General features: G+C 39.6%; 1 protein-coding gene across 2 annotated transcripts in view; it reads left to right on the top strand.

Moving 5' to 3' along the window:
* The window catches only part of KIF26B (kinesin family member 26B), a 202,497-nt gene that overhangs the window by 85,500 nt on the left and 92,563 nt on the right, over positions 1–24,434 (top strand). For both annotated transcript variants that reach the window (XM_082757483.1, XM_082757484.1), the window contains exon 3: positions 9,902–10,085. In XM_082757483.1, the coding sequence (XP_082613609.1) occupies positions 9,902–10,085 (184 nt within the window). The remainder of the gene's footprint in view (positions 1–9,901; positions 10,086–24,434) is intronic.

The raw sequence follows: 24,434 nt of genomic DNA on the forward strand, positions 1-24,434 counted from the left end.
TGTTTCAGCATATGCCTGTTACCTCTCTCCTCCTGTCCTGCACCGCTTTGAAGACCCTGGATCTGTCATTTTTGTGCTCTTGTGTGTACTGGGGGGATGCTCTTAGGCACCCACAAAGTAACCATTGGCACGATTCTGCTGAAGAGACCTAAATTAAATTACTATTTGCCATAGCCCATGAATTTCTTTGTGTTTTGGCATATCTCTGTAAAGGCGGGATCATAATATTCCTTTCTTTGTCTTTTCTTTTTATAAGCTGTTGGAGCTGGACTGACTTCAGCAAGTGTGTAGGCCATTAAGAAGATGACCTCAGTCTGGGACCTTGACGTTTTATGGATAGTGGTGGTGACAGGCTCCAGTAGTTGAAGAGCTAATTTATTTCAGGAAGGTGTAGTTGGCTTATTTAATAAACCAGAGCTTCTTTTAAACATAATGTTAGGAATAAATCATGCGTTTTAAAAGCCATGCTGTGCTTTAAGCTCTTATCGCCTTGATTCCGTGTGCCTTATTATTCCTGTGCTGTGTGTGTCTTTCCAGTATGTTTCTCTGTGCTCAACAGAAGAAAAGTGAATTTGGAAGGATCAAGAGAATGCTGAGGACAAATGTGAGCCTTGGCTGCATGTTAGAGGTGGAAAAAATATCACTGTAATTGAAATATGGATATGTGTTTAAATGGTCTTCTACAGTGGTGCCTGTTTTAGGCCACCACTGGGGAAAGCAAAACAAAACAAAACAAAACTGTCTCAGAGAATTATCCCTGTCTCACGGTGGTGACCTAGGTATCAGGCAAGGCTTTTGGGTACTCCCACAGGAGGTGTTTTTGACTATAAGAGGAGATTGCCTGTCAGAGCTGGGTTTAAGTGCATTGAATTTCAGTGCATCTGCGTTGTCAGAGTTTTTTCCCATTTGTATGCTGATGTTAGTTTAAATGTATTGGCCTCTGAAATAGTGATGAGGCAAAGAAAACTATAAAGCTTACCCACCTTTTGGCCTTTTTATGCATCTCTTTAATTGTTCTGCCAACCAGAAAGTTAAACAATGACACAATGGGCTGTGAATCTGTGTGCTGGCTGCTTTTCCTCCCGGTGTTATGAGAGGCTTTTGCTGGATGGGCCAGAGATGAAGCAAAATAGTTTTCCACACAGTGTGTGGTCAGGCTTTAGCACTGAAGGTAATAAAATAACCTCAATCTTATAAGCCTCATAAAACTTACAATTAAAAGAATTGCTTTATGCGATTTTAAGGACTGTTATTAAATGGCCTCTCATTTCAGAGCTTCTGTTGGCCATGTTTTTGAGTTGTCGTCACTGTGACTACTTGATCGTGAGGAGAGTCAGCTACGGGCGGCCTGACTGTCAGTCCTGTCCCAGGGCTGGAGGTTGGGTAGGTGAATTCAGGCACTGGGAAAATCTGCTTGCCAGCCATCCCCACTGGTACTTCAGGAGAAGGCAGTGTAACTGTACATCTGCGCCCCTAATATTTTCCAGCTAACAGTTGAAGACTGACAGATCTGTGTGTGTTTCTTGTTTTACACAATAACAGTGCAAATATAAAACAGCGCACGTCTCCTTTCCTACTACTTGGTGGCAACGCTGGCGTTTTACAATCTAAATCTTAAGTATATGCAGGCAATACCTCTTAACACCCAAAGCCTGAGCTGGACAGAGCTTGTTTTGGGCCTTTCCTTGAAAGGTACTAGTGCCCTCACCCTCAGCAGGGCGCGGTGGAAATTAAAGCTGCTCTGGTCTGTGGCTGTCAGGCTCGTGCCTGTGCAGTTTTCCTTTGTGACTTGAGGATGCATTGCCAAGTAACCATAGCAGTAATTGGTAAGTGCTTACATTTGAATTCGAGTTATAGTACATGTAGCTGTTTTTCTTCCTGTATTAAACTAGTGCTAAACATCTGATTTTATTTTATCTAAGTGTAATGGTTCAGCTTGCTTCATGCATTAAGCATGCAGTGACACGTATCCAACTCATCCTCAGAGCTTTCCAGGAACAGGATGATGCTGTGAGTACCGTCATCTCTCTGACTACCATTTCTTATAAAAGCATTTTTAGAGACAAAAATAAGTTAGATTAATTATAAAAGCAACCTCTACCCAGTCTTAAAAAAAAATAAATAAATTAGTGACTTGTGATTTGTCTTCTGTATTTCAGTGCTGAAGATTTTCTTAGAATGGGGTCCTTCTGCTGGTCACCAAAATCACTCCTTGCCCTAAAAATGCAGGTTGCTGGTGTGTCCGAAGTTAATAACACAGCAGGAAAGGTGGCTCTGGTCATTTTTACAGTTTGTAAAAAAGGATCAGTAATGCCTGAAATTTGGAAATAATAAAAAGAACAGAAGAGAAAGAAGAGGAGAAAAATAAATGAAAAGAAAGGGAAGAAAGCAGAAATGGTTTTGTCTGGCTAAATGCATCAAGCTATAGAGTCAACATGTAGTTTTCTTGATGGGTACTATTTATGGACAATTTATATCTCTTGTATAAATTTCAGATTTCATTTATTACTTTTTTTTGGCCAATATTATACCCATGCATGAGAGCTAGTTAATGATTTTGTTGCCAAAGACAGAAGGAAGTCTTGTCACCGAGTCCAGGCTTATCAGGTTATGTGAAAAGCTCTGTGCTGGGGTACAATATTATCTGGTGAAGGGAATCATGTGGATCAAACAGCAATGGCATGAGAAGCAGTTTGTTTCATACCTCGTCATAGCCTTGTCTAAAACTGAGTTTCACCCAAATAACAGCAGTGTAGAATATAAGTCCTCTGTCCTTCAATATGCATTTGTGTATGACTTTGAGCTTCCCATTAAGCTATTGATCTTCAAGCATATTGATCTTCTTCATCTTGGAGCAACTTAAGAGCAGCTTTGATTTACACGAATTTGAACTTGATATAAGAGGCGGTCTGAGCAGTTAATTTCACTGAGATTACCTGTGTACAACAAGCCTCAGGTTTTATAAGGCATGTCCTGAATAAAGATCGAAGCCCTATTTTGACTGCGTGCTAGAATTAAATAATAATTTAAAAATAATGAATTTCTGGACATTTATAATACAGTTCCAGGGGAGAGCAGTCACTAAGGCATTGTGGCCAAAACATCTGAATTAACCACCCAAGAAGTAAAAGATTGCAGCCTGGGATAGCTTTATTGTTGCTATGAAATTGAAGGCATGCATACAAATAAAGAGAACAATAAGGGGCAAGTGTTTACTGGGCATTAGAGAGATGTTTATTATACCTTCTACAGCATAAGCAGAAAGCGCAAATTATCTCCAGATTTTAAGGGCATTGTAAAATAATTAAACACAAATACTAAGGATCTTCCTGGAAGTACAAATGCAGAAAATGTTCCTCTGAGGATTCTTATTTCATTCTTTACATCTCTTACTAAGCTGCAATGCCACAGCCCTGCATTTGGCCACCCAGAGATTTAAAGCTGAGTGAGTTGCCCTGATTCTCATTCTTAGCTCACAAGTCCTGTTGGAGAGCAGGGAGTGTGGGCTGGGAAGCTGAGTGCAAGATTTATAGCCCTGTCTTTTTACTTTCAGTCTGGATAAGAAAAATTGTTCCATGTAGAGGTATGAGAAAAGGCCTTTGGAGATAATTCTTGCTTTGCTCAGGGAGCAAGCTTCTCAGGTGGTGTCTTCCATTTGCAGCAGACAGTGAAGAGGCAGCCTGGCCCCTTGTACCAGAACATGGTTCACGTGTTGGTAAAACACTCAGTAAAGCTCCTCTCTTCTCTTTCCTTTAAAAGATGTGAAGAAATGCCTGGTAGAAAGGAAGCTATGTGTCCTGGCCAGATTATTGCCCTCCAATTGGAAAGATGAGATTTTGCATAAAACCACATTTAGTACCACACATCTCAGATTTTAGGGTTGAGTAAGTGCTTGCCATATTAATTCGTGCATATTAGCCATGTCAAGTAAGTATGATTTAGAGCACCCTTTAGGGTGAGGCAGTTCAGGAGGTTAAAGCAGTAGCAACCAAGCCAAAATAAATTGAAGAAAGGAGCAGGGGAGGGGAAAGAGTTACACAGACAGAACACTGGCATGTAAAGTACCTTCCCTTTTGGTGTACCCTTTTTAGTACCTAGGTTTTCTTAGCTGTATTGTCATCTCAGTGAGCCTTTATGTCCTCTGCAGATGATTGAGAGAATCACTTTCAGGTAGGTTGTGTCCCTATCGTTAGAAAATGTGTACATCTGATTTAGTGCCCAGTGTCCAGCTTGTATAGGCAGAATGTAACTGATAAAATTCAGTATCTAAAAATCTTGGAGAAGAAGCAGCTGTAGAGTGACCCAGTGTAGCCAAAAATCAAGACGGGCCTTTTTCATAAGGAAAAAAAAAAAAACAACAACAAAAAAACACAATTAAAAATGAATGTAATTTTTCTGTATCCCAGTGGTTCTTACCATACAGATAGGTGAGGACCTATATGATATGATGACTCATTTTACATAAGCATGTTTACCCAAAATGGAAAACATTCCATGAACCCATATTTGCGAACATGACAGTTGGAAATAATAAAAAATAATGCCAGGTTTCCAGTATATTCTTGTTTGACATTCCATCATTTAGCTAGGATACTATGCAGATTATATTTTGCTTAGTAGGTGACAGTCAAGGATTTCTACTTTTTCTAAAGAAAGAATTATGTCCTGGTTTAAAAAAAAAAAAAATCAGCAGCAGGCCTTAAGTGTTGGGGGTGAGTCTGAGGAATGTTAATTTTCACTTGTAGGTGCACAATCTGAGCCCACAGGAATTGCCATATATGAGTGTTTCACACTGGGTAACCAACACTGTTAGTCACAAATGTAGATGTGTGTTACCGCTAGTGATATAGCTGCACAAATATGCTTAGGGACTTTTTTCAGAAGACTGATTTCCAAACTAAACTTCTGTTTTCCAACCCAGCACTAAAGCAGGAAAGGCAGTTTTGGATAGGTAAAGGTAGCATTTTGATTATTAGAGAGGACCATTGATTTCCTTTGGGCTTATAAAACAAGCCCATCTTTAGGTAAGATGTCCTTTGCACATATGAAGTTCATACCTTGCTCCCTGGAATTTTATTATTATGATTATTTTTTTTACAAAATGAAATATATGCTTCTAAATAAAGAAGAGAAATAGATTTTTAGTTTTAACGAAAATTGCAAATTAGAATTAGCTAGTACCTGACTATTTAGCCTTCCCCAGCTTGAGAAGCATTTACTGTGTGGAAAATTCAACATGAAAGTGAGCTTATTTTCAATTTTTTTTTTTCTGCACAGAAACTGATATACCAGCTCACTGGACCCTATGATCTGGAATTCTGTTTCCAAGGGCGATAAGTACTAGATACAATATAGTGTAATATAAAACTCCACTAATGAATAATTATACAGATATATGCCCCAAAGGAAATTTCACATCAGTGCTGAAGGGGTGTGTCAGGTACTGAAGCATGAGAGTCAGTGCTGCTCATCAATGATGATCTTTGCTGACACAAATGTGATTTATATTTTAATTATCCACAGAGGCGTCTACTGTCTTTCTGAATTTCATGAACCTGTTGGCCATGCTGACCTCTTGGCTGGGATGCTATGTAGTTGAAAAAAATGTATCTTTTATGAACCTAAATAGGTTCCCCTTGAATTTTATTAGCAGTGCCTGTTTTCTTACTTAAAAGAGAGGAAGCAAATATGCCATGAGCTGCAACAGCCAATCCCCCCTGAAGTTCATAATCTTACATGTATTTATGCCAAATGAGCTTCTGCACGGTTCAAGCTGAAGACATGAGCATTTTGTATTGCAGGGAGGCTTTATTTTCAAACAAAGTGAAAACCAAAGTGTTTGTTTTCGTTTTCTCCCCTGAATATTACATAGCAAAAAGTGCATGTATGGATGTCATCCTCAGTTTCTGAAACTGCTTTTTGTAAACAGACAAAGTTAATTTAGATCTCATGAATGTTCGAACTGTTCCTTCCACCATTTCCTTGTAAACGTTATACTGCAACTGTTACTCAGTTATCTCTCTAAAGAAGCTATTTACAGTTTTCCATAATGGCTTTTATTTTGTCTGAAGTGTTTTATCAGCTTCATTGTTCATTCATGTATTGCTTACGAGTAATACAAATAGCTTAGCAGAGATGTTTGGGTTACCCATAGCAGCATCTTTCTTCTGTATTAAAATTGGATTATTTACTCTATTTCTGTTCATTCATCTCTCTAGACAAATTTCCAAAGAATACACTTTGCCACCAACTTCTCAGAATTACCTCTCAGTTGGCTTACTTCCATTTCTTCAATAAATCCCATAGAGGGCCTTCAGCTTTCAGAAAATTTGTATCAATCAGGAATTGGCTTCCACCATAGGGGAGTTTCCTGTGCAGTGAATGTGTCTGACAATCCCAACCTGCCTATGGAGTTTTAATGGAAAAAAAATGTACCCATTTCTGCATAGGCAGGAGGTACAAAGCCTTCTGACTGCCCAAAGATATCCTCTGTTAAACTCGTATTTCTCTAGACAAAAAGCAAGGAATGTCATTTCAAGAAGTAAACTCAGCCTCTTCTATGGACCAGCTGGGCTTTTGAGGTACTTCCCCATTCCTGCCAGCAATTCATTAGTTTTATTTATAATCAACTTTAATCAGCTTTCTAACACCCTTTCTGCAATCTCAAATCTTGATCTTGTGATTATTTTCTCTGCCACAAATCTCTTAAGCTTTCAAAAAGTCTCCAGCTGCTTGTTTACATAGGGACTTTCAGGAAAAATAATCCAAATTAACTGAAGGTGTGAATCCAAAGTGTATTAGCTAAACAGCTTTAAATCGGTCTTCTTTTGGAAGATAATTCAGTTAAATCACATTAAAGACACCTTTGTGGTGAATGAGTGTGGCCACACAGTGGCCAAATACAGGTTAAGTTACCCACTTAAGACGTTTAATTTGGATCCAGTTTCTTGTGTGCTTCTGTGGGCACTATCCCTGCCACAGCTGTACCCCACAGGGTGGTGAAGTGGTCTGCGTCATGATGGAGCCCACTGTGCACCCAGATACCAGCAGGTATCTGTAGCTGGTATCACTTGGCTGAAACGGGATGTAACGTAACCTGGAGCATCACCAACTTACTGTCAATGCATAAAACCAGGCTCCCATCATTAGTGTTACCGGTACTGCAGGGGTACACATAGTCTCAAGTGGGAATCAACCCTATTATACTAGCTATTAAATGAAAGCAAATTAGCTGGCTCCTGTACAAAGAGCAGAACCAAAGAGCTGCTGGGCTGGGCTGGGCTGGGCAGGCAGTGAGCTGCAGCAGTACTGGGTCTCCCAAGGTCCCACCTGGTGCTTAGCCAGAGAGGTCTTGGTGGTCCAGGGAGTCTGTGTGGGAGGGCCAGGCCTCTGACTTGCCTGGAAAAGTAAAATGTGATAATTTCTATCCTATGATAGATCACATGGCCAAACTCAGCTGCAATTTGCATGACCGGCTGTGCTCAGAGCAATGCTAGCCACCCAAGCTGAGTGATTTTACTCATGCAAATGTGCTCACGAGAAAGCCACACTGTACAGGTTTGTGCCATTTTGCAGTCTACATCTGGTTGAAATATCCTTCCTTTCCCAGTTAAATGCTCTGGGAATTACCTGAGGCTTATTGCCTTTTTGATCCCTTTCAAAATTCAGTAAAGTCTGATAGGGCTCGTAAATGATTTTCTAGCCCTCCATCCATTGATTTTCTCTCCTTGGGGAAAAACAGAAAACCCCATGAAGTTGTGAGATGTAGTTCATTGCTTTTTCATACATTTTACCAGTTGCAGGCCAAAAATATAAAATAATAATGCAGGTTCTTCCATTTGAATGCAATCTCAAAGGTTATAACTGTCAAACTAGAATATAGTTCCAAGGCTTTGAAAAGGCCAGTTGCCTCCAACAGTGCTTTTTCTTTAAGAAAAATGCCAGCCACCAGCTTGGTCTGTTCAAGAAGTGGTTTGTATTACACCATCAGCTTCGTAAAAAGAACAGCATAATGTTGTTAGTGACAACGGAGAGAGAATGGCTTAGTCAACTTAGAAAATGCTTTTTAGGCAATGCAAATTCCCCCAAGGTGAGTCAGTGAGACCAGATGTGTGACCAGAGAGGGGGGAGCCACTGCCTTTATTTAAGCCTGGACTACTGAGCTTGACCATGTAAAGACCGTAGTAAATTTTTCATTGCGTGCATTCAACATTTGTATGTTCAGCTGTTGCATGTACTAAAAGATTTGACTTAGAATAATGTTCTATGAAGCTAAGACACATGGGAAATCTCGATTCAGCATGGACAACTTTATAAAAGCATTAGTAATGGACAACGTGGAAGCTGAAATCAACAAACCCTATCCAGTCATTGACATGTTGCTAGGAAGAGGAAAAAAATGGTGCTTTTTGCTTTGGTTTTGACCAACTCATTCTGATTATGTTTTCTGAGAAAAAGCAGATAATCTTAAAAGAGAGGGCCAGATTACGCACTGCAGTCTCTAAGCCAGAAGGAAGGGGTAGGTCAAGGGCAAAGAGGTAGCGCAGAAATTTCCGAGTTGTAATTGTGTCAGGTCAATTAAAATCTCCTAGTGCTTCTCTTTTATTAAAAACTAATTTATTGAGAACTGCTTTGCATTTGCCATAGGCTAAAAGAATACACTAGGGTTGCACACAGTGCACACGTGATCAGCTGACATATGGCAACTTCATGCCCAGCAGTAATTTGTTCGTGTGTTTGAGACATCTGATACAAACACAAGGTACTTGCATACTGAAATGTGTGTATATATTTATATATACACACTCAGGTTTTTTTTCCTTAACTCTTTGGGATAAATAATTAAATCACTTTTGGAAGTTTAGATTTGGGTAATGTATACTAATACCAGTGTAGTAGAGCTAAAGTTTCTTAAAACTAGAATGTTTGACTGGTCTTGACTGTCACGCTTCAGCAGGGTAAGGAGATCTACTGTCAACATAGCCACAGTTCTTTGCCAAAGCAGGAATGTAGTTTCATGAATTGTTGAGCTTCATCCTTTGGGATGGTGCTTCAGTTGACCTGCACTGCTTGAAGTGTCCATTTTACAAAAGGAAAACTCTAGGACAACATGATGAATATCAGCTTTATCACTGGGCAGTGTAGAATGCACGTGTGTCGGCTGCAACAAAGGCTGAGTGTTGAATTGCCTCTCAAAACATTTTGCAAAGCAAGGTATTGAAATGTTTCTGTTCCGGAAAAGCTTAGCTTTTTAATGAAAGTCTATACAAACTTCAGCATTCTTAGTTAAGAATACTGCATCCTAAAAACCATCTTTGTTGTTTTCCCTGCGTAGTGGTTAATGCAGCTATAGATGGTATGATTGTCTCATTGCAAGCAGCAATATTTTCATTGGTCATCACTTCTTAAACTTTTAGACTGTCTTGTGTTTTAAGAGTTGATAGAAATTTAGAACAGCTAGTGCAAGGCCTCTTATACCTCAGCAAATTAACCTTAGCGTTTAACACTGATTGACGTAACAGTGGCTGCTTACATCCAAACATTGCACAAGTATTCATTTTCTAATCAGAGGCTTATGAGTGACAGGTAATTCTGTGTCAACCATTTGGTGACTGAACTTATTTTTGTAACAGAAATTGGCACATAGCTCATTGATTTAGTTGGAGGTTCTGGAGTTTTTTTGCGGGTTGAATTGTTTCAACGGATGAGACATTGACAGAGACCCGATTCTGACCCTACTTAATGAGTAAAGTACCAGAATTGTAGATCTGTTGTGATTGGTGAGGTCAAAACTGAGATCCTGTATAAATCATAACCTGATAATTACCTTTATTTATTCTTGACTGCTTGTCTTGATGAGCTTGGGATTGTTTTAGCTTACTCTTGTCATTTTTTTCCACAGAGCTGCTCAGAAATTGAACCTGTCTTCTAAAAAGAAGAAGCACAGGCCTTCTGCATCATCTGCTTCTGAATCTCCGCTCTTCTCTACCAGCTTCAGCAGTATCCTTCAGACCTCCCCACCCCCTGCACCACCATGTTTATTAAGGGCAGTCAGCAAAGTGAAAGACACCCCTGGTGTGGGCAAGGTAGGCCTTACCTTTATTGCTGAAACACTTATTTTCTGTGGGAGGATATTTTTTTCCTTGTGCAAAGCATCAGGAGAATTGGAAAAGCACATTGTTTCTTGTTTGGCTTTACTGCAGTTGGTCCCTGCATATGCACAAAGGCCTGACAACATAGACTACATAGTGCATGCAAATTTGTAATAAAGTTGAAGTTGATTTGAGCACAGGCAGCCCTCACTGTGCAGCAATAATACATTCCAAGCTCTCAGTTAGGCAAAATGCACCGGTACTGGGGTCACGGTGCTACCCAGGGGTGGCAATGTCCATTCTGCTAGGGTTTCTGGAGCAGGCTGGTCTCTGTGGCTGTGTTTCAACTGTGTAGCGGGTGCTTGCTGTGGCATATTCTGGGTTCCTGATCCCTTTGTTGTCCAGGCTGGTATCGTGGCTGGATGAACCATAATTTGCTTCTGACTCATGTATCCTGACTTACTTCCAGTATAGTCAAGACAAGGCTGGACATACCTGATCGGCATACCTGAACAAAGCATATGCTGATAATGATGAATTACTCCCTTTTCCTTCTGTCATGTTACTTCCTTCCATTTTCCATAATAACACCCTCTTAAAATATTGTGTAGGTGCATACTTACGACGGAAAATGGTGGAAGCAATGGAGAAGGTGGCTATATAGTTTGTTGTTGCTGTATTATTTATCTGAGTAGCCCTTTTTCCCTGTTAGAAATGGCAAGCCTGGCACATTACATCTGGGAATACACACACGCAGTTGCTGAGGACAGCAGTTTGCTTTAATCAAGGTAGTTTCTTATGCAAGCATCTCTGTGTGCGGCTTTTCCATATTCATTGGATACGAAGCAGAGACAATGAGTTTGTTGCAAATCTTTTTTTTGTAGAAGAGAAACTCTAACGTATAATCTGGGAGTACTGAGCATATGATGTGCTTCGGTATTTCTGTTGCTGGTTTTGGACATTCACTTTGGGAAATTGTACAGTTCCATTTTTTTCATAGAAAAGTGGTATTACTTTTGTGGCTTGTTTATTCCCATTTGAAAAGGCCCTGTAGGATTCCCTCCACATAAGGCTTCCTTCCTTTCCTCTGGCTTGGTAAATGGGAAGAAATGTACAAATCTGTCATAATTTGATAGAAGGTAGTAGTGATGCCTACTCTGGCTTCAGTGGGAGGGGGAATAAGCTTGAACATGTTATATTTCATGTAAGAACCTGCTATGGAAAATATTTACAATAGAAGCTCTCTTCTCAGGATTCCTGCATTTTTGTGCTCAAGACAGGTTGTATCTCAATACAAATAAAATTTATGCTGAGGAATCATGAAGGATGTGGTTGTGAAAACAGGGGGCTAATTTCCCCTTGTTGAACTATGTGGACACTTACCCTGACTTGGTTTTAACCATTCCCAAGTAAAGGGTCTACATGCATGCACAGATGGAGCTCCGTGAAAACACTGTAAGCTTGACCTGAACATTTCTTTCTCATCTGATCTTGGGTTTCTAATGAACAGGTCTTGGGGACCAGTTTTGCAGTATACCCAAACAAAGAAACAGTTTGCTTCTCCATCAACACCATGTACCAGAACAGGCTCCGGGCTGTATAAGTAAAACTGAAATGTTGCAGTCCAGCAAATGAAGCTATTGGAGTATGTGAGATATAGCTAAGAGGCTCAAAAATGTTTTAACACATGCTTCTCCAAGGTAGCAGGCCAAATTGGATTAGTTCATATAGTCAAAATAGAGAAAGTTCCTTTTTTCCACGACATTCTCATTAGCAAAAATATGTCTAGCCTGCAGTTTCTGGAATTCAGTTCCGTTTTTCACCTCTTTGATTTCTTCTAGGAATCACCCTATAATTATGACCTAAAGCTCATATGGTTTCATCAGAGTTTCCCATCAGAGTTTCCCAGAGTTTACCTCTATAGCATAATTTACATTTCAATAGGTGAGAGATGGGTGTGAGGCATAGTAAGTGGGCAAGGGCAGTATAGCAATGTCATTTATCTGTCAGAATGGGAAAACTTCTGATGAAGTACTGGAATTTTTGGCTTGTTTGCTTTTTATTTATTTATTTTTTATATATATGTTCAGTTTGGTGGGCACATGTTCTGATATGAAAAGGAAAAAACTGTTAATTTTCTCAGTATTTCCTTTCACATATTTTTTCTGTAAGTTTATAAATCCATAAATTGTGGACCCATGGGGAGGAAATGGGTTCAGGGAAGCCAAACTTTATTTTCAGTCACTTAGTTTTTTTCTGGTTTCTATTTAAATACCATGTTATGAACAATCCCAGTGTGATAAAACTCAGTTTCACTTTGAGCTTGAATGGGCTGGGAATTTTCTGGCAGGGCAGTTTGTTACTGGAAATCCTGGCTCAGCAGAACTGGAAGGCAGGCCCTTGCCAAGGTATTTGGTTTCCAAGATGCCTGGGTATGGCATTGTACAGGCAACCTGGGGCTGGCTTCCCAGCAGGCAGGCTCTTGGCTGTAGGGCTAGGAGCCCCAGCGCAGAAGCTCTGTGTTACTGGCTTGGCATCAGCTTGAGAGCTATTTCCCAGGGTAGATACGTATCCAAGAAGCTGCAGGATGGGAAGTCAGGAGCTTCAAAGCATAGACTTTGAGGTTAAATTTCATTTTGCAGTTTTATGAAATGGACTGGGCACCAAAGAGCAGACATTTTTTTCACGTCTGTTAGTAGAATTTTCAAAGATTCTACTTCTCATTACAAAATTGATGGGAATACTTCATTTCAAATTTCAAAATTTCTGAGGAATACATCAACAGTCTTGTGCAGGCATATAATTTATTGAATTAAACCGGGAGGATTTTGCTATCAACGAGATATTTAAAAGTTAACTAGCCAGCTCAGTTAGTGTGGATATGGGTACAACTGAATAGTCTAAACAAACAAAGAGAAGTGATTTCTAGAGTTTATATCCAGGTTGTGTGTTTCCCACAAAAGCACTTTCAAAGCAAGCTGTACTAGCCTAGAATTGGGAATAAATATTATTTGATTGCTAACTTTCAGCTTTGTAGGAGGAGGTGGGTGAAATAACAGAAAGCAGCATTTTATTTCAATGTTAGACACACCGTTGACCACACAGAAAAACAGCAGTGTCAAGGTGAAGTAGTAAGGGGTCAGATCCTTTGTTGGTCTCATTTCCAATTATGTCTCCCTGAAGTAAAGTAAAAGGGTTGCGACTATATTGCAAATAAATTAGCAGTGGTGCTTGTATGGGTTGTGACATACACAGGTGCTTTGGGTCTGCCTTTGCTAGCAGAGGGAGCTGATCCCCAGGAAAGGTAGTCTGTTATTCCCGCAGTTGTTTCTTGATAGTAGTTTTCTTTTGGGCTGAACAACACTCTAGCTCTGTAAACTGACATAGTTTGAACATCACTTTTTGTTCGCTCTGTGCTGTCTTTGAGTCATTGTGTTCTGAGCTATTGTCCAAAGGAGAGTGGCAGATTGCTTTCGCTGGACCTTAAACACAAAGAGTGCCGCTACCCGGGATGACTGTACTTGCAGCTTCCCCAGGACCCATCATTTTCCAGAACATACTCCTTAAGTCTGTTCTTTCTGACAATGGGCCAAGAAGTAGAAAAGAAAAGGAAAAAAAAGAAAAGAAAAAAAAAAAAAAAAAAAAGGCTTCCCATGCAGGAATAACAAATTATTCCATGACTAAGATTTCCATGGGTTTGCTCCCCAATCTGCTTCCCTCCTTCTCTCCACCCTCTGTGTTATGTCAAACAAAAAGGAAACTAAACCAGATTTTTTTTTAAGAAAACTTGAAATGTTCTTTCTGTGAAAGATGATGTTTTGCTGAATCTCACATTTCCCATGAAAAACAGTTTAAATGAAAAATTTGCTGCCAGCCTTAACAAATAGGTTGTTTTCAGGTGGCACAGGGTTTAGGATGAATGGATGTGGTCTCTGGGCTTTCTTTAATTTATTATTTTTCTGTGTGTAGTCTTACAGAACTCTGCCAGTGAGAAGTATTTGTTATGTTTGGACAGAGATTAATTTACCTTTACTTACGTATTATTTGTGTGTGTGTGTGTGTGAGTTGTTGTTCTTTGGTACTGGTTAATATGAAAATAAAATAGCAATGTTTATATCGGGATGATTTCTATTAACAAAAGAGAAGCACGTCATCATTGAACTTTCTTTGGCAAGTCATTTCAACCTACTAACGAAATGCACTTTAATTGTGTTTATTTTTTGTGTGTTTGTGTTTTACTTACACAATATTGTGTTTATTTTTTATTTTTCTGTAGCACCAGGATTTGCTTGCTTGCAGAGCCTAATCTTATTTTGATGGATAATATATAAATTCAGAAAACAAACAAACAAACAAAAAAAACAACAAAACACCCCATTTCTGTTCCAGAGCACTTACAATCTCAATGTAGGGAGAAAGATGAGACAGACGGGAAGCAAGAAGTAGGAATGAGGTATTATCACTCATCTTCATAGTGGTGTCAGCCCATCTACAGTCTAATATTAGATAGCCCTTGTCAAGTTTTGGTAGGTGTTGTAGAAGATGAGATTATTAAAATCTTTGAAATGGAAGTAATAGGTTACACTGCAGATGCTTCTGAGGAACCCTTCCCAAGTGTGTAGGGCAGAGTAGGAGGCAGCACAGATGAATTTTTATGAAAAAAATTTTTTTTTTTTTTTTTGACAGTCAGTAAGCAAGTGAGAGATGCGGGAGATGGTCTTTTGGCAGGGCCTAAGCATGGAGCCTGGCTGGGAAGGGCCGTGAGTGAGAGCTGGCCTGTGGCTGTGGCCAAATGCCAGGCATGCTTGCAAAATGCTGGCAGGTGAGCTGGTGGTGTGACAGACACCCCTGAGTCACAGTACTTTCTTCTAAGTATCTGTGTCATGTACTGCAGAAGGTTCAATTAAAAATAGTGCCTGGCTTGTAAGAATTTAATCTTCCATTAAAGCACAATACTTGATTGAAATAAGCCTAAAGCTTACTATTCACTTTACATTAGTCTGCAGCTTACCTTTCCCTCACACTGATTTGCCTAAAACTCTATCTAGAAGAATCAGACAGATTTTGTCTGACCTCAAATTGCTTCTGACAAAACAGCAGAAGATTTTCAGAGGCACTCAACTGTGTCATTCCTCTCACTTGCTGCAAATGTGTCAGCAAGCTGGTACCAACTTCCCCGAATCCCACTGTGGGTTCCCACCATGAAGGCTGGCCGGTGATTACCTCAGTGAAGGTGAACACATTTGTGTGGGGAGAATTGTGATACTCCTTGCTCCTTTGAAGGCAGGAGGTCCACAAAGACAGGATACCACTGATGATTAATGGGCAGAGTCTTAGATCCTTGGCCTGAGAAAGGCAGTGGTGTGTTGTTAAAATCAAAAGATGGTCTTACGTCATATCATCCCACTTTGCGTATTGATAACATAACATACTACTATTCTTTTGATCCAAGTGGCTAGTAAAGAAGCATTGCTTTGCAGAGTTTTTCCATATTGGGAAAGTGATATAAAGGGAACAGATCAAATATTGTTTATGCAATTCAATTCCTTTACTAAGAAATACAAAATCTTGCATGATAATGAAGCAACCAAATCTTACACCACCAGGACCTTTCAGGAAGTACTTCGTTATCCCATTCCTTCCCCAGTTTAAGGGCATTTCTTGGTTCTACCATACCAATATTTGTTCAAGTTTATTTTTTTTTCTTTTTTTTTTTTTTTTTCTTGTCTATGTTGTTCTTTCTGTCCCTGCTTCTCCATTTGATCTGTTTCTTGTTTATGCATAACCCTGCCAAAAGTAACAGTGAACAAGCCCTACTGCCCAAGCAGTTCAGGTTTCTCCTAGGTTCAGAACTGTCTTTTGGGGTAACAGAACATGCCAGTGCTTTGGCTTTGCAAACTGCTAGTTTTTCAGCTATCCACTGCCTTAAAATAGTTTATTGGACTTTTCACTAATTAGGCAAAACTTACTGCACTGGCCTCGACATGTTTTAATCCAGACTGTAACAGTGCAATACGTATGTTAATGGTGAGTTTGCCTATTGGCCTGTATGAATCATGATTTGAATAGTCTTAGCCAAAAGATGTTTTCTGTGTCTACTCTTTGTATCAGTACAGTGGAAAGTAGAGAGACATTCTTAGATTTATGTGATTTGCAAAGTTGATTTGAAGGGAACGAAATGGATGCACATCTTGACTAAGCCCAGAAGATAAATAAAACTTCCCTTTTTACTCAGAGAGTTTTCATTTTGACTGATTTGTGGATGTGAGGATTTTTTTGACAACGTTATTGTGTACGTTAAATGGGTGTTTATGAAAACCTGTGTGAAGGTCAGCAAAAAAAGCAGCACAGCTTGCAAGATACATTCTGTAGTTCATTTCACTGCCATCCATCTTGAAGCGTTTTCAGAGAGAAGCAGAAGTGCTCTTCCCTTTGCGAAGGAGAGGTTCTCTCTCCTTTATCATTCAGGTGTATAGGGAGAAAAAGTTAACTGTTAGGCGATAAACCCTTTATCACAGAAAGCAATTTCTGAGATGGAAGCTGTTTTTGCCCAAAGTTACCATGGTTACTGAAATGGGGAAAAAAGGATGATCCCTTGAGGCATTTAAAGGAGACATATGTGTTCATCATTGTTGTCAACATGATCGTTGTATAAATTAAATAGTTAGTTCCACTTGGAATTAAATCCAGACAGCCTTTTGCCATCCAGAGTTGCGCAAAACTGGGATTTTCCTTTCCAAATGTATCAGCTGGACCAGACAGAAGCCTTCGTGCACCTCAGCTAGATTTCTGCTAGGTGCACTTTTCTCAGAGGAGTTTTAATACCTCAAGCTGCTTTAAGAAAAAGGTAAAATTAATAGAATTTGGAAGAATCACTATAAACAGTAATCTCTTACTACTCTCAGTCATATTTTCTATGCACAGATATTTTGTTTTTTCTCTAAAGCCAATTGTTGTGCAAGTGCCATCCCAGGAGCTTGTCATTGCATTTTGGTTGGCATTTTGTGAGGTTTAAAGAAAGACGGGTTTTAAAGAAATTTCTACCCAGCCATGTTTCCACAATTTAGAGGATGGACATAATTCCCGTTCCTTCTATTTGTAAAGTGTAGAAGCTGCAGCTTCATGGAAAGCTAAGAGTACCTATCATCCAAGCTTGCTACAGGAAAACCCGTCCTGTTGCCTAAACTACACAGAAATTCTGTGTGGAAAAACAAGGCTTCATTTCTGCCATATAATCTAGCCAGTCCTTTTGGGAGGGAGGATTAGATCTCAACCCTACCCATTAATGATCCAGATTAAGGGCAGTCTGTCTGTTTTGGCCCACCTGCAAACCACTGGGAAGTGGTCTGACAAGTTGTCACTCCTGGCATCAGGAAAATTCCTTCTTTTTTTGCCCCAAAGAATTGAAGAAAAAAAAAAAAAAAGGTGTTCCCCTCTTTATTGACATCTTCCTATATGTATTCAGAAATTGTACCTATGGGTGAACCTGTGAACACAAGAGGTGGGTGGAGGATGTTTCCAGATGGAACTGAACCAGACAGACAAAATATGAAAAAGGCTGCACCTCATTTTGATAGACTTTTCCTATTTCTTTTTTGGAAGAATCAATCCTTTCTGTGATTCTTTTATAGTGCACTTCACCCAGGGAGAGAGCTGTAAGCCCTAATTTTGTACTGTTTACCTTGGTCTGTTTTGTTGAATTTTGTGTAAACATTGAGGATCAAAAGACAAATAGCTTAAATCACTTCAGGCTGGTGCCATTAAGTTTTGTACATTCCTAAGTGACTTTATTTATACAACGCCCTCTGCATTGTCATGGATATATGATTTTATGTGCATCAGTCATTGACTTTAAGGTTACTTGCCTGTGTTCTTGAATTGAAGCCTCTTATTGGTGTGAATGATCATAATTTATAGACGTGTAGTTGACTAGGAGCCTTGATACATAATCACATGGCTCAATTAATTTGGCTGTTCCAAATGTTGTCAACCTTCATTAGCTGTAGAAATCTTTAATACTGGTGACATATTAAGTATGTTTTAAACATACTCTTATGCTATTGAAATAGTATTACAGTAGAGTAGCCACATTTTAAAATCCCTTAAACATTAATTCTTATGCAATTTGAGTGAAAATTACTGAGATTTTTCTAGAATATAAAAACCCATTGTTTTTAAGACTTTGATTTCTTCAACCTTTGTCTGAGCTATTGTATTTTCCTTTACTCTGCTTTTCAGTTTAAATTATACTGCTTGTTGATATTTTGGGGCATTATGATAGGCCTAGTTAATCCTTTCCAGTTCATTTCAAAGACTTTCAGTAGTGCCTCTTGAAATGTCCCCTTCTTCCCTGCCCTATCCCCCCTAAATCTCTCACCCCATTAAATTCATATTTAAATCCATGAAGAAGAGGTTAATATAAATCAGGAAAGTCAAGATGAAAGAAACTGAAAATTACAAGGGTGTTTCTCAGACAATGCTGAGCAAGGAACTTAAATGCTGAATAGCTTCTTTAAACCTGGATCATGGTAAGTTTTCTGAGATCTTATGTAAATTGAAGGCACTGTACTTTAAACTCTCAATTGTAGACCCTATTACATTTTTTTTCCCTTCAAACTTCCTAAAGCTCTTCTCCTCCCAACTTTTTCTTTTGTGTTTGACTCCTCTCAGCATGTGTCCAAGAGCAGTGCTCAGTGGCACAGGCAGGATGGGGACACTGCTGGAGGCTCCTCTGTAGCGCTGCTGTAACATCACGGACTAATGATTCAGCTGCAAGGCTATTCTGATTTCCATTATAATAAAACTCTGAGCTTTGCCTCATTTCTGTGGTACAACATTGATAACCAGCCCAGCTGAGGAAGAGTCGAGTGTGACCTGTAGCTTAGTAGTGCGAATACCACTGAATGTAGCTTTTTTAATTCAACAACTCTTCCCTTTTCTGCCTCTTTATTTAGCGATCAAACACATTTTGGGGGGAAGATCTCTCTGGATACATTGACCCTATTTTTGTGCTTCTTTTTTCAAGAAACCTGCGTCTCTATGGTCCAAGTCATTATCTCTCTGTCTTTTTCGTCAGTGTTTAGAGACACAATTATTGTGCTTTCTTTGGCTGGCATTTCAGTGACTGCTACACTTCTGATCTAGGCTGGTCATATAAACTCCTCCTATGGATGAATGGAAAAAAATGTTGCCTCTGTTAGGATGGGCTGACTTGCCTACCAGATCTGATTTTCTTTCTTCATTGATTATGGAGCTGACATAGACATCTGTCTTGGAATAAGACAACTGTGTTTTGGCTTGCTCAGGTAAGGTGAAATGAACCTCTCCCTGAGTAGGAACACAGCCTCTTCTTGTGTTCTACTCTGAACCTTTAACTTTAGTATGAAACCAGCTACCAGGAGAAATAATAAGATGCTTGCACCAAGTTCTAGATGCTTGCAACTTTCCTCCAGATGGAAGTCTGCACCCCCTGCTTTCCAGTCTAAGAAACATTGAAGATTCACTGTACTGCACCCAGGTCTACCCAAGGCAGCTCAGTGACTTCAGAGGCTCCACCATTTATGCATGAAGTCATCAGACTTTCAAAGAAATGACCAAGAAGGCTTTTTCACATTTGGCCTTCTGCAAACCAAGGGAAGGCTGAATTGTTGTTCATTGATTTAAGGGCTGGAGATGTTTAGCTTTACTTCTGCCAGGGTGGACCTGTAAAGCTGATGACAATGCACACAGCCATTAGACAAGAGCCTCTGGCCCTCAGATCCCCGAGGGGTCATTGCTCTGTAACCAGAACAGCAAATTGCTTTCAGTGAGGGCTCCTTCCTAGAAAGGTAGGTAGTGCGGCTTGGCATTGAAACATTGCATTAGTGGATCTGAATTCTTGATAACCAAATGCCATTTCATTTTCCATGTCTAAATAGGTGTTTTCATCTATAGTGCTGCTGAAGTGATTAGCAGTTAAAAGACCTTTAATTGGATAGTGAGATATTAAATGCCAGGAATGAAATGCAATACATCAGCATTACCACTTTTCATTATAAAAGAATCTGTCTTTTCTATACACTAAAGGTAAAAATGAAATTTAAAAACATTGACCTGATCGATTTTGCAAATGAATGAGGTTAGTTAATACAATTTTTAAGGTCTATGACCATCAAAGCTACTTCTGTAGCACTCAGAAGTGAGAAAAGGAGTGGGTGAATCTGTGAGGGGTGGGTGGTTAGGTACATGTGCAATACACAGTATACACAGTGTGTATATTTGTATCTACAAACATACATAGGTGGATGTGTATATATATATTTACCTCCCCCTTCACCTAGCACAGTGGGAATATATTGCAAAAAGCAATGCATGGTGTTGCTGAACGAGTTATCTGAAAAACTGAGAGGATAACTTGCCAAGACTTTATAGACCAGATGATTTTTGTAAGAGTTCAACATTTTCTTAAGATATTCCCAGTAACTTGATTTTAACTGAGAATAATATTCTTCTTGCTTAGGTCCATCTGTCTATACATCGTATGACTTTTTTTCTCCTTTGGGGTGATTGAAAATGCTCATACAAATGGCAGCACTTTACATTAAATTCTCTAGATATCTGTGAGGCTCTATTACATTTCTGTGGATCCCAGTTGGTCTTGTCCATATTAATTGCTGCTTGATTTTTCCACAGATCTGCTCAATTTATAATATTTGTACTGAAGGGGAGACACTTAGTTAGAAAAAGATGTGGTGTCAAAATGTGGTGTGTATTAAAATGCCAGGATAGCTGTACAGTAACCTTTACAGCAGCACATATTCCATTACAGAAACATAAATGTGGGAAGACTTAAAAACTGTTGATGCTTTCTTCCCTGCCCCCTCTTTTTCTCTCTCTCTCTTTTTTTTTTTTTTTTTCCCACAGAAAATGTAACACATGTATTTCCAACTGTACACTGATCATAATTATTGTCATAGAGTTGTCTTTGCTGTAATGTCTTTTCCCCTTCTTTCCACCATTGTGTATTGCTAGAGGATTAGCCAGACAAAGATCTTGATTTCCAATAGACTTTTTTTCCTTCACTAGCTTGGCACCTGGGCCCAGATTCTGGAAGCAGTGTGGCCAAAAAAGCTGCTATACCCCCCCACCAAGAAAATACCTTAAACATTGCATTTTTGTCTGTAACTTTGTCAGCTCTGAGGAGCGGTGCTAAGGTATGTGCTGGCAAGAGATCTGACAGAGGCACCAGGGCTGTGTGTTGCCTGGCCACACAGAGGGAGAAGGCATGCACCCTGATTGATAACAGTGTGTGTAGATGTGATAATCACGGGGAGGCCCAGGCTGCTTTTTGGGAAACCAAATAGCAACACGGATGAGGACGTGGGCCTCCCCTGGGGCCTCGTGCCCCTTGACCAGCAAGAATCGTGAATCTCTTCGGATGGGAGGGAGCTATTCGTCGTAAAGGCTATTAAGCCGTGAGAGGCATTGCTGAAATGGACCACCACCATGCTATTTCCTATCTTATCAGGGTGTATTAATAATGCAGCAGTAATAATAGAAGTACAAATTAAAAATAACTGGATGGGCAGATAGCAGAGTTCTTGAGATTAAGGGGATCGGGAATTGCTTCAAACAGTTAATTGCAGAGCAGCACGGGGAGGGAATTTGCCTTTGCTGTTTTGCCTGTATTATTTTCTTACTCTACATCTTATCTCCGTGAGCATTATTTCTAGGGCTTTTACATAGAGACTAATAGGCACAATATTTCCTTACAATTTTAGACTGTTCTGTTTTTATCTCCAAAGGAATGAAGAATCTTTCACTGATCCATCTAATTCAGCAGAGACTAATAATGCTGAATAAGAAGAGTATTGTGATTATTAGCCTTCCTCTACATAAACCTCTTACCATTTTCTCCTCCCACAATATAAAGCCAGATAAGACATTACTAGCATGAAATATTCAAGCTTCAGGATGAATTGATGCAGGGTGTTCCCTGGAGGTCTGTAAGCTCCTTTTCACAGCGGCATGAAATCCCTGGCGTCCCTGAGTCTCCTGGTACATAATAGCTAGGCTGGGCAATGAGAAATGTGAGCATCCAGTTGTCCAGCACCTGATGACTGTGCTCTCCCTCCATCCTTTCCTGTGCAGCCCATGGCTGGCTGTCAATGACTGGCAGGGCTTTGCCTGATTTGGGGATTCTGCATGATACCTTTCAATACTATTAAAATAATAACTCATTTGGTCACCTGCTACTCTTTGGTCACCTGCTGAATACCAAAATGTGCTTTTACTTGAGGCATGAGAGAGTACTGTCACTCTGATTTCAAATCCTGTTTGCTAAGCAGTTTTCAGGACACTGAAATTCTGCTCTAAATGAAATAGGTAACACAGCTGGTGCAACATGCAGCCATTTTGCAGTTCCGTCCAAGCAACACTGACCCACTGAGAGATAAGGCTATCAAGGGAAGCCCATTTGATTAAGCACCTGGTATGGTGATGGAGTAGGAGCTTAGCAAAGAACTGCAGCATGACCTTTAATCCACCATTTTTCTGGAAAGCAACTGCATTTGTGAAACGAGCAGTATAGGAGCTCAGTGTTGAAGACTGTAAATCATATGTTGTCCTGCTTTTAACTAGTTCTAGTAGTCCAAAAAAATAAAGTAAATGAAACTGTTCTCCATTTAATATTGGTATTAGTGAAGATTTCAATCTACTGTGCAGACTATTTTATCACAGGTGGTTGCTGTGGGAATATCCTTCTTTTTTCATTAGACCAAAAGAGCAGAGAAAGCTGCTGCTGCTGCTTAAATATTGGTTTCTTCAGTAGCAGAAGATACAATGTGTAGGGAGGTAAAGTGCACGATAAGTGCATGCGGTCCTTCTGCCTGTGTTTGTTCCTGTCTGAGCACTGCATCTTAATTATTGATGCTTCTTCTCATTCCAAAAGCCTTGTTTTACCCTGATGTGATTTGCATATGCGTCGGTAAATGCTTCATTTTTATATTTTTTTCTTGCATCTAGAGGGTGGAAAAGGGGAAGACAAGCAGTCAGTTACCAAAAACTGGAGTTAAAGTGTACAAAATGAAACTGTTCTTCTTGTATGTCTGAATCTCCCCTAAATTCTCAGGCAGTAATCCCCAAACAAAGATTAATCAAACGATCCTTGTTTTAAGGCATTGTCAGCATCCGCTGTCTCTCAAGGCTAGACTGCAGAGATTTGGTCAGATCTGCAAAGAGTACCACAGAGGCAGGCTATTAATATTTTCTTACAGATTTCCCAGTTACTGTCTAGACAGATAATATACAAGGTGGGTGCCTGCCCTGCATTTATATATATTTTTTTGCTTTTTCAAGGAAAGTTTGTTTGAGCCAAAAATACCTCCTGAGCTGTGGGTGTTTTCATAGCAAGTCTTTGCATCTCAGTGCTTGTTTTTGTGTGTGTGTGATTTTCTGGTTTTGCGTGTGCATGTTGCACAATGATGTATATCAACTTGTCTCTCCTAGAGAGTAGTCCTAGAGCATCTGGATAGAGAAGGATATGTCTGGATATGTCCTGTTGAAAGTACGAGACTGTGGACAAAGCCCACCTTTCTTTTCTCTGCACGTTTCACTTATTTTTATCTCTCTGAAGCACCCTTCCACTTGTTTTTAACGTGCTCCCTTATGACCCAATTATTTTTCCTTTATTTTGAGGTTCTTTTACTACTGTGAGATAGAAGAGTATTTGCCAAATTCCCTGCCCCCCTTGGAAATCTTTTAAAAATACACTACTAAGTAAACATGTTCATTGCTTAGTCCAGGATCAAATGACCTGACAAGAGAGATAAAGCTGTGGTTACATGCTCTCTCCCTCCCTTCTTCCCAACACCTTAATCCTACAGCACTGCCCACCCATACTTTTCCTTCATCTCCTTGGAGGATTGTTAGCTTTCTTCCCTAGCTGTCAGGGACAAAATGCACACAACCTTACACTGAAGTGCATTTCCTTGTTTTGAAGTAAGTGGTTCAAGTCCAAATTTGTAATGATTGTTCAAAGTCCAGCTGATCAGAAAATCAGACTGTGAATAAAGGCTGATAATGGATTTTGATACTTCCTAGAGAATAACTTTCGTGCCTCATAGCGAGCAATGGTTTAGTAAGTGTGGTAATAGAGCAAGTAACTAAGGTCTGAATCGGATGCTGAGTCAAGTATTTGTCATCTAAGTGTTACCATCTGAAGCCACTTTCTTTAAGACTAGATGGCAAACAAGCCCCTTAATGGAACATAGAAGTGTGTAAAGCTCTGTAAGAGCCTTACAGAGCTTTCTGAACCAAAGTGAACCAAATTCAGCTATGACTCTCACATGTAGAAGGCAAATGTTG

This window comes from Aythya marila (genome assembly GCF_965140915.1).
Source record: "Aythya marila genome assembly, chromosome: 3".
NCBI lineage: Eukaryota > Metazoa > Chordata > Aves > Anseriformes > Anatidae > Aythya > Aythya marila.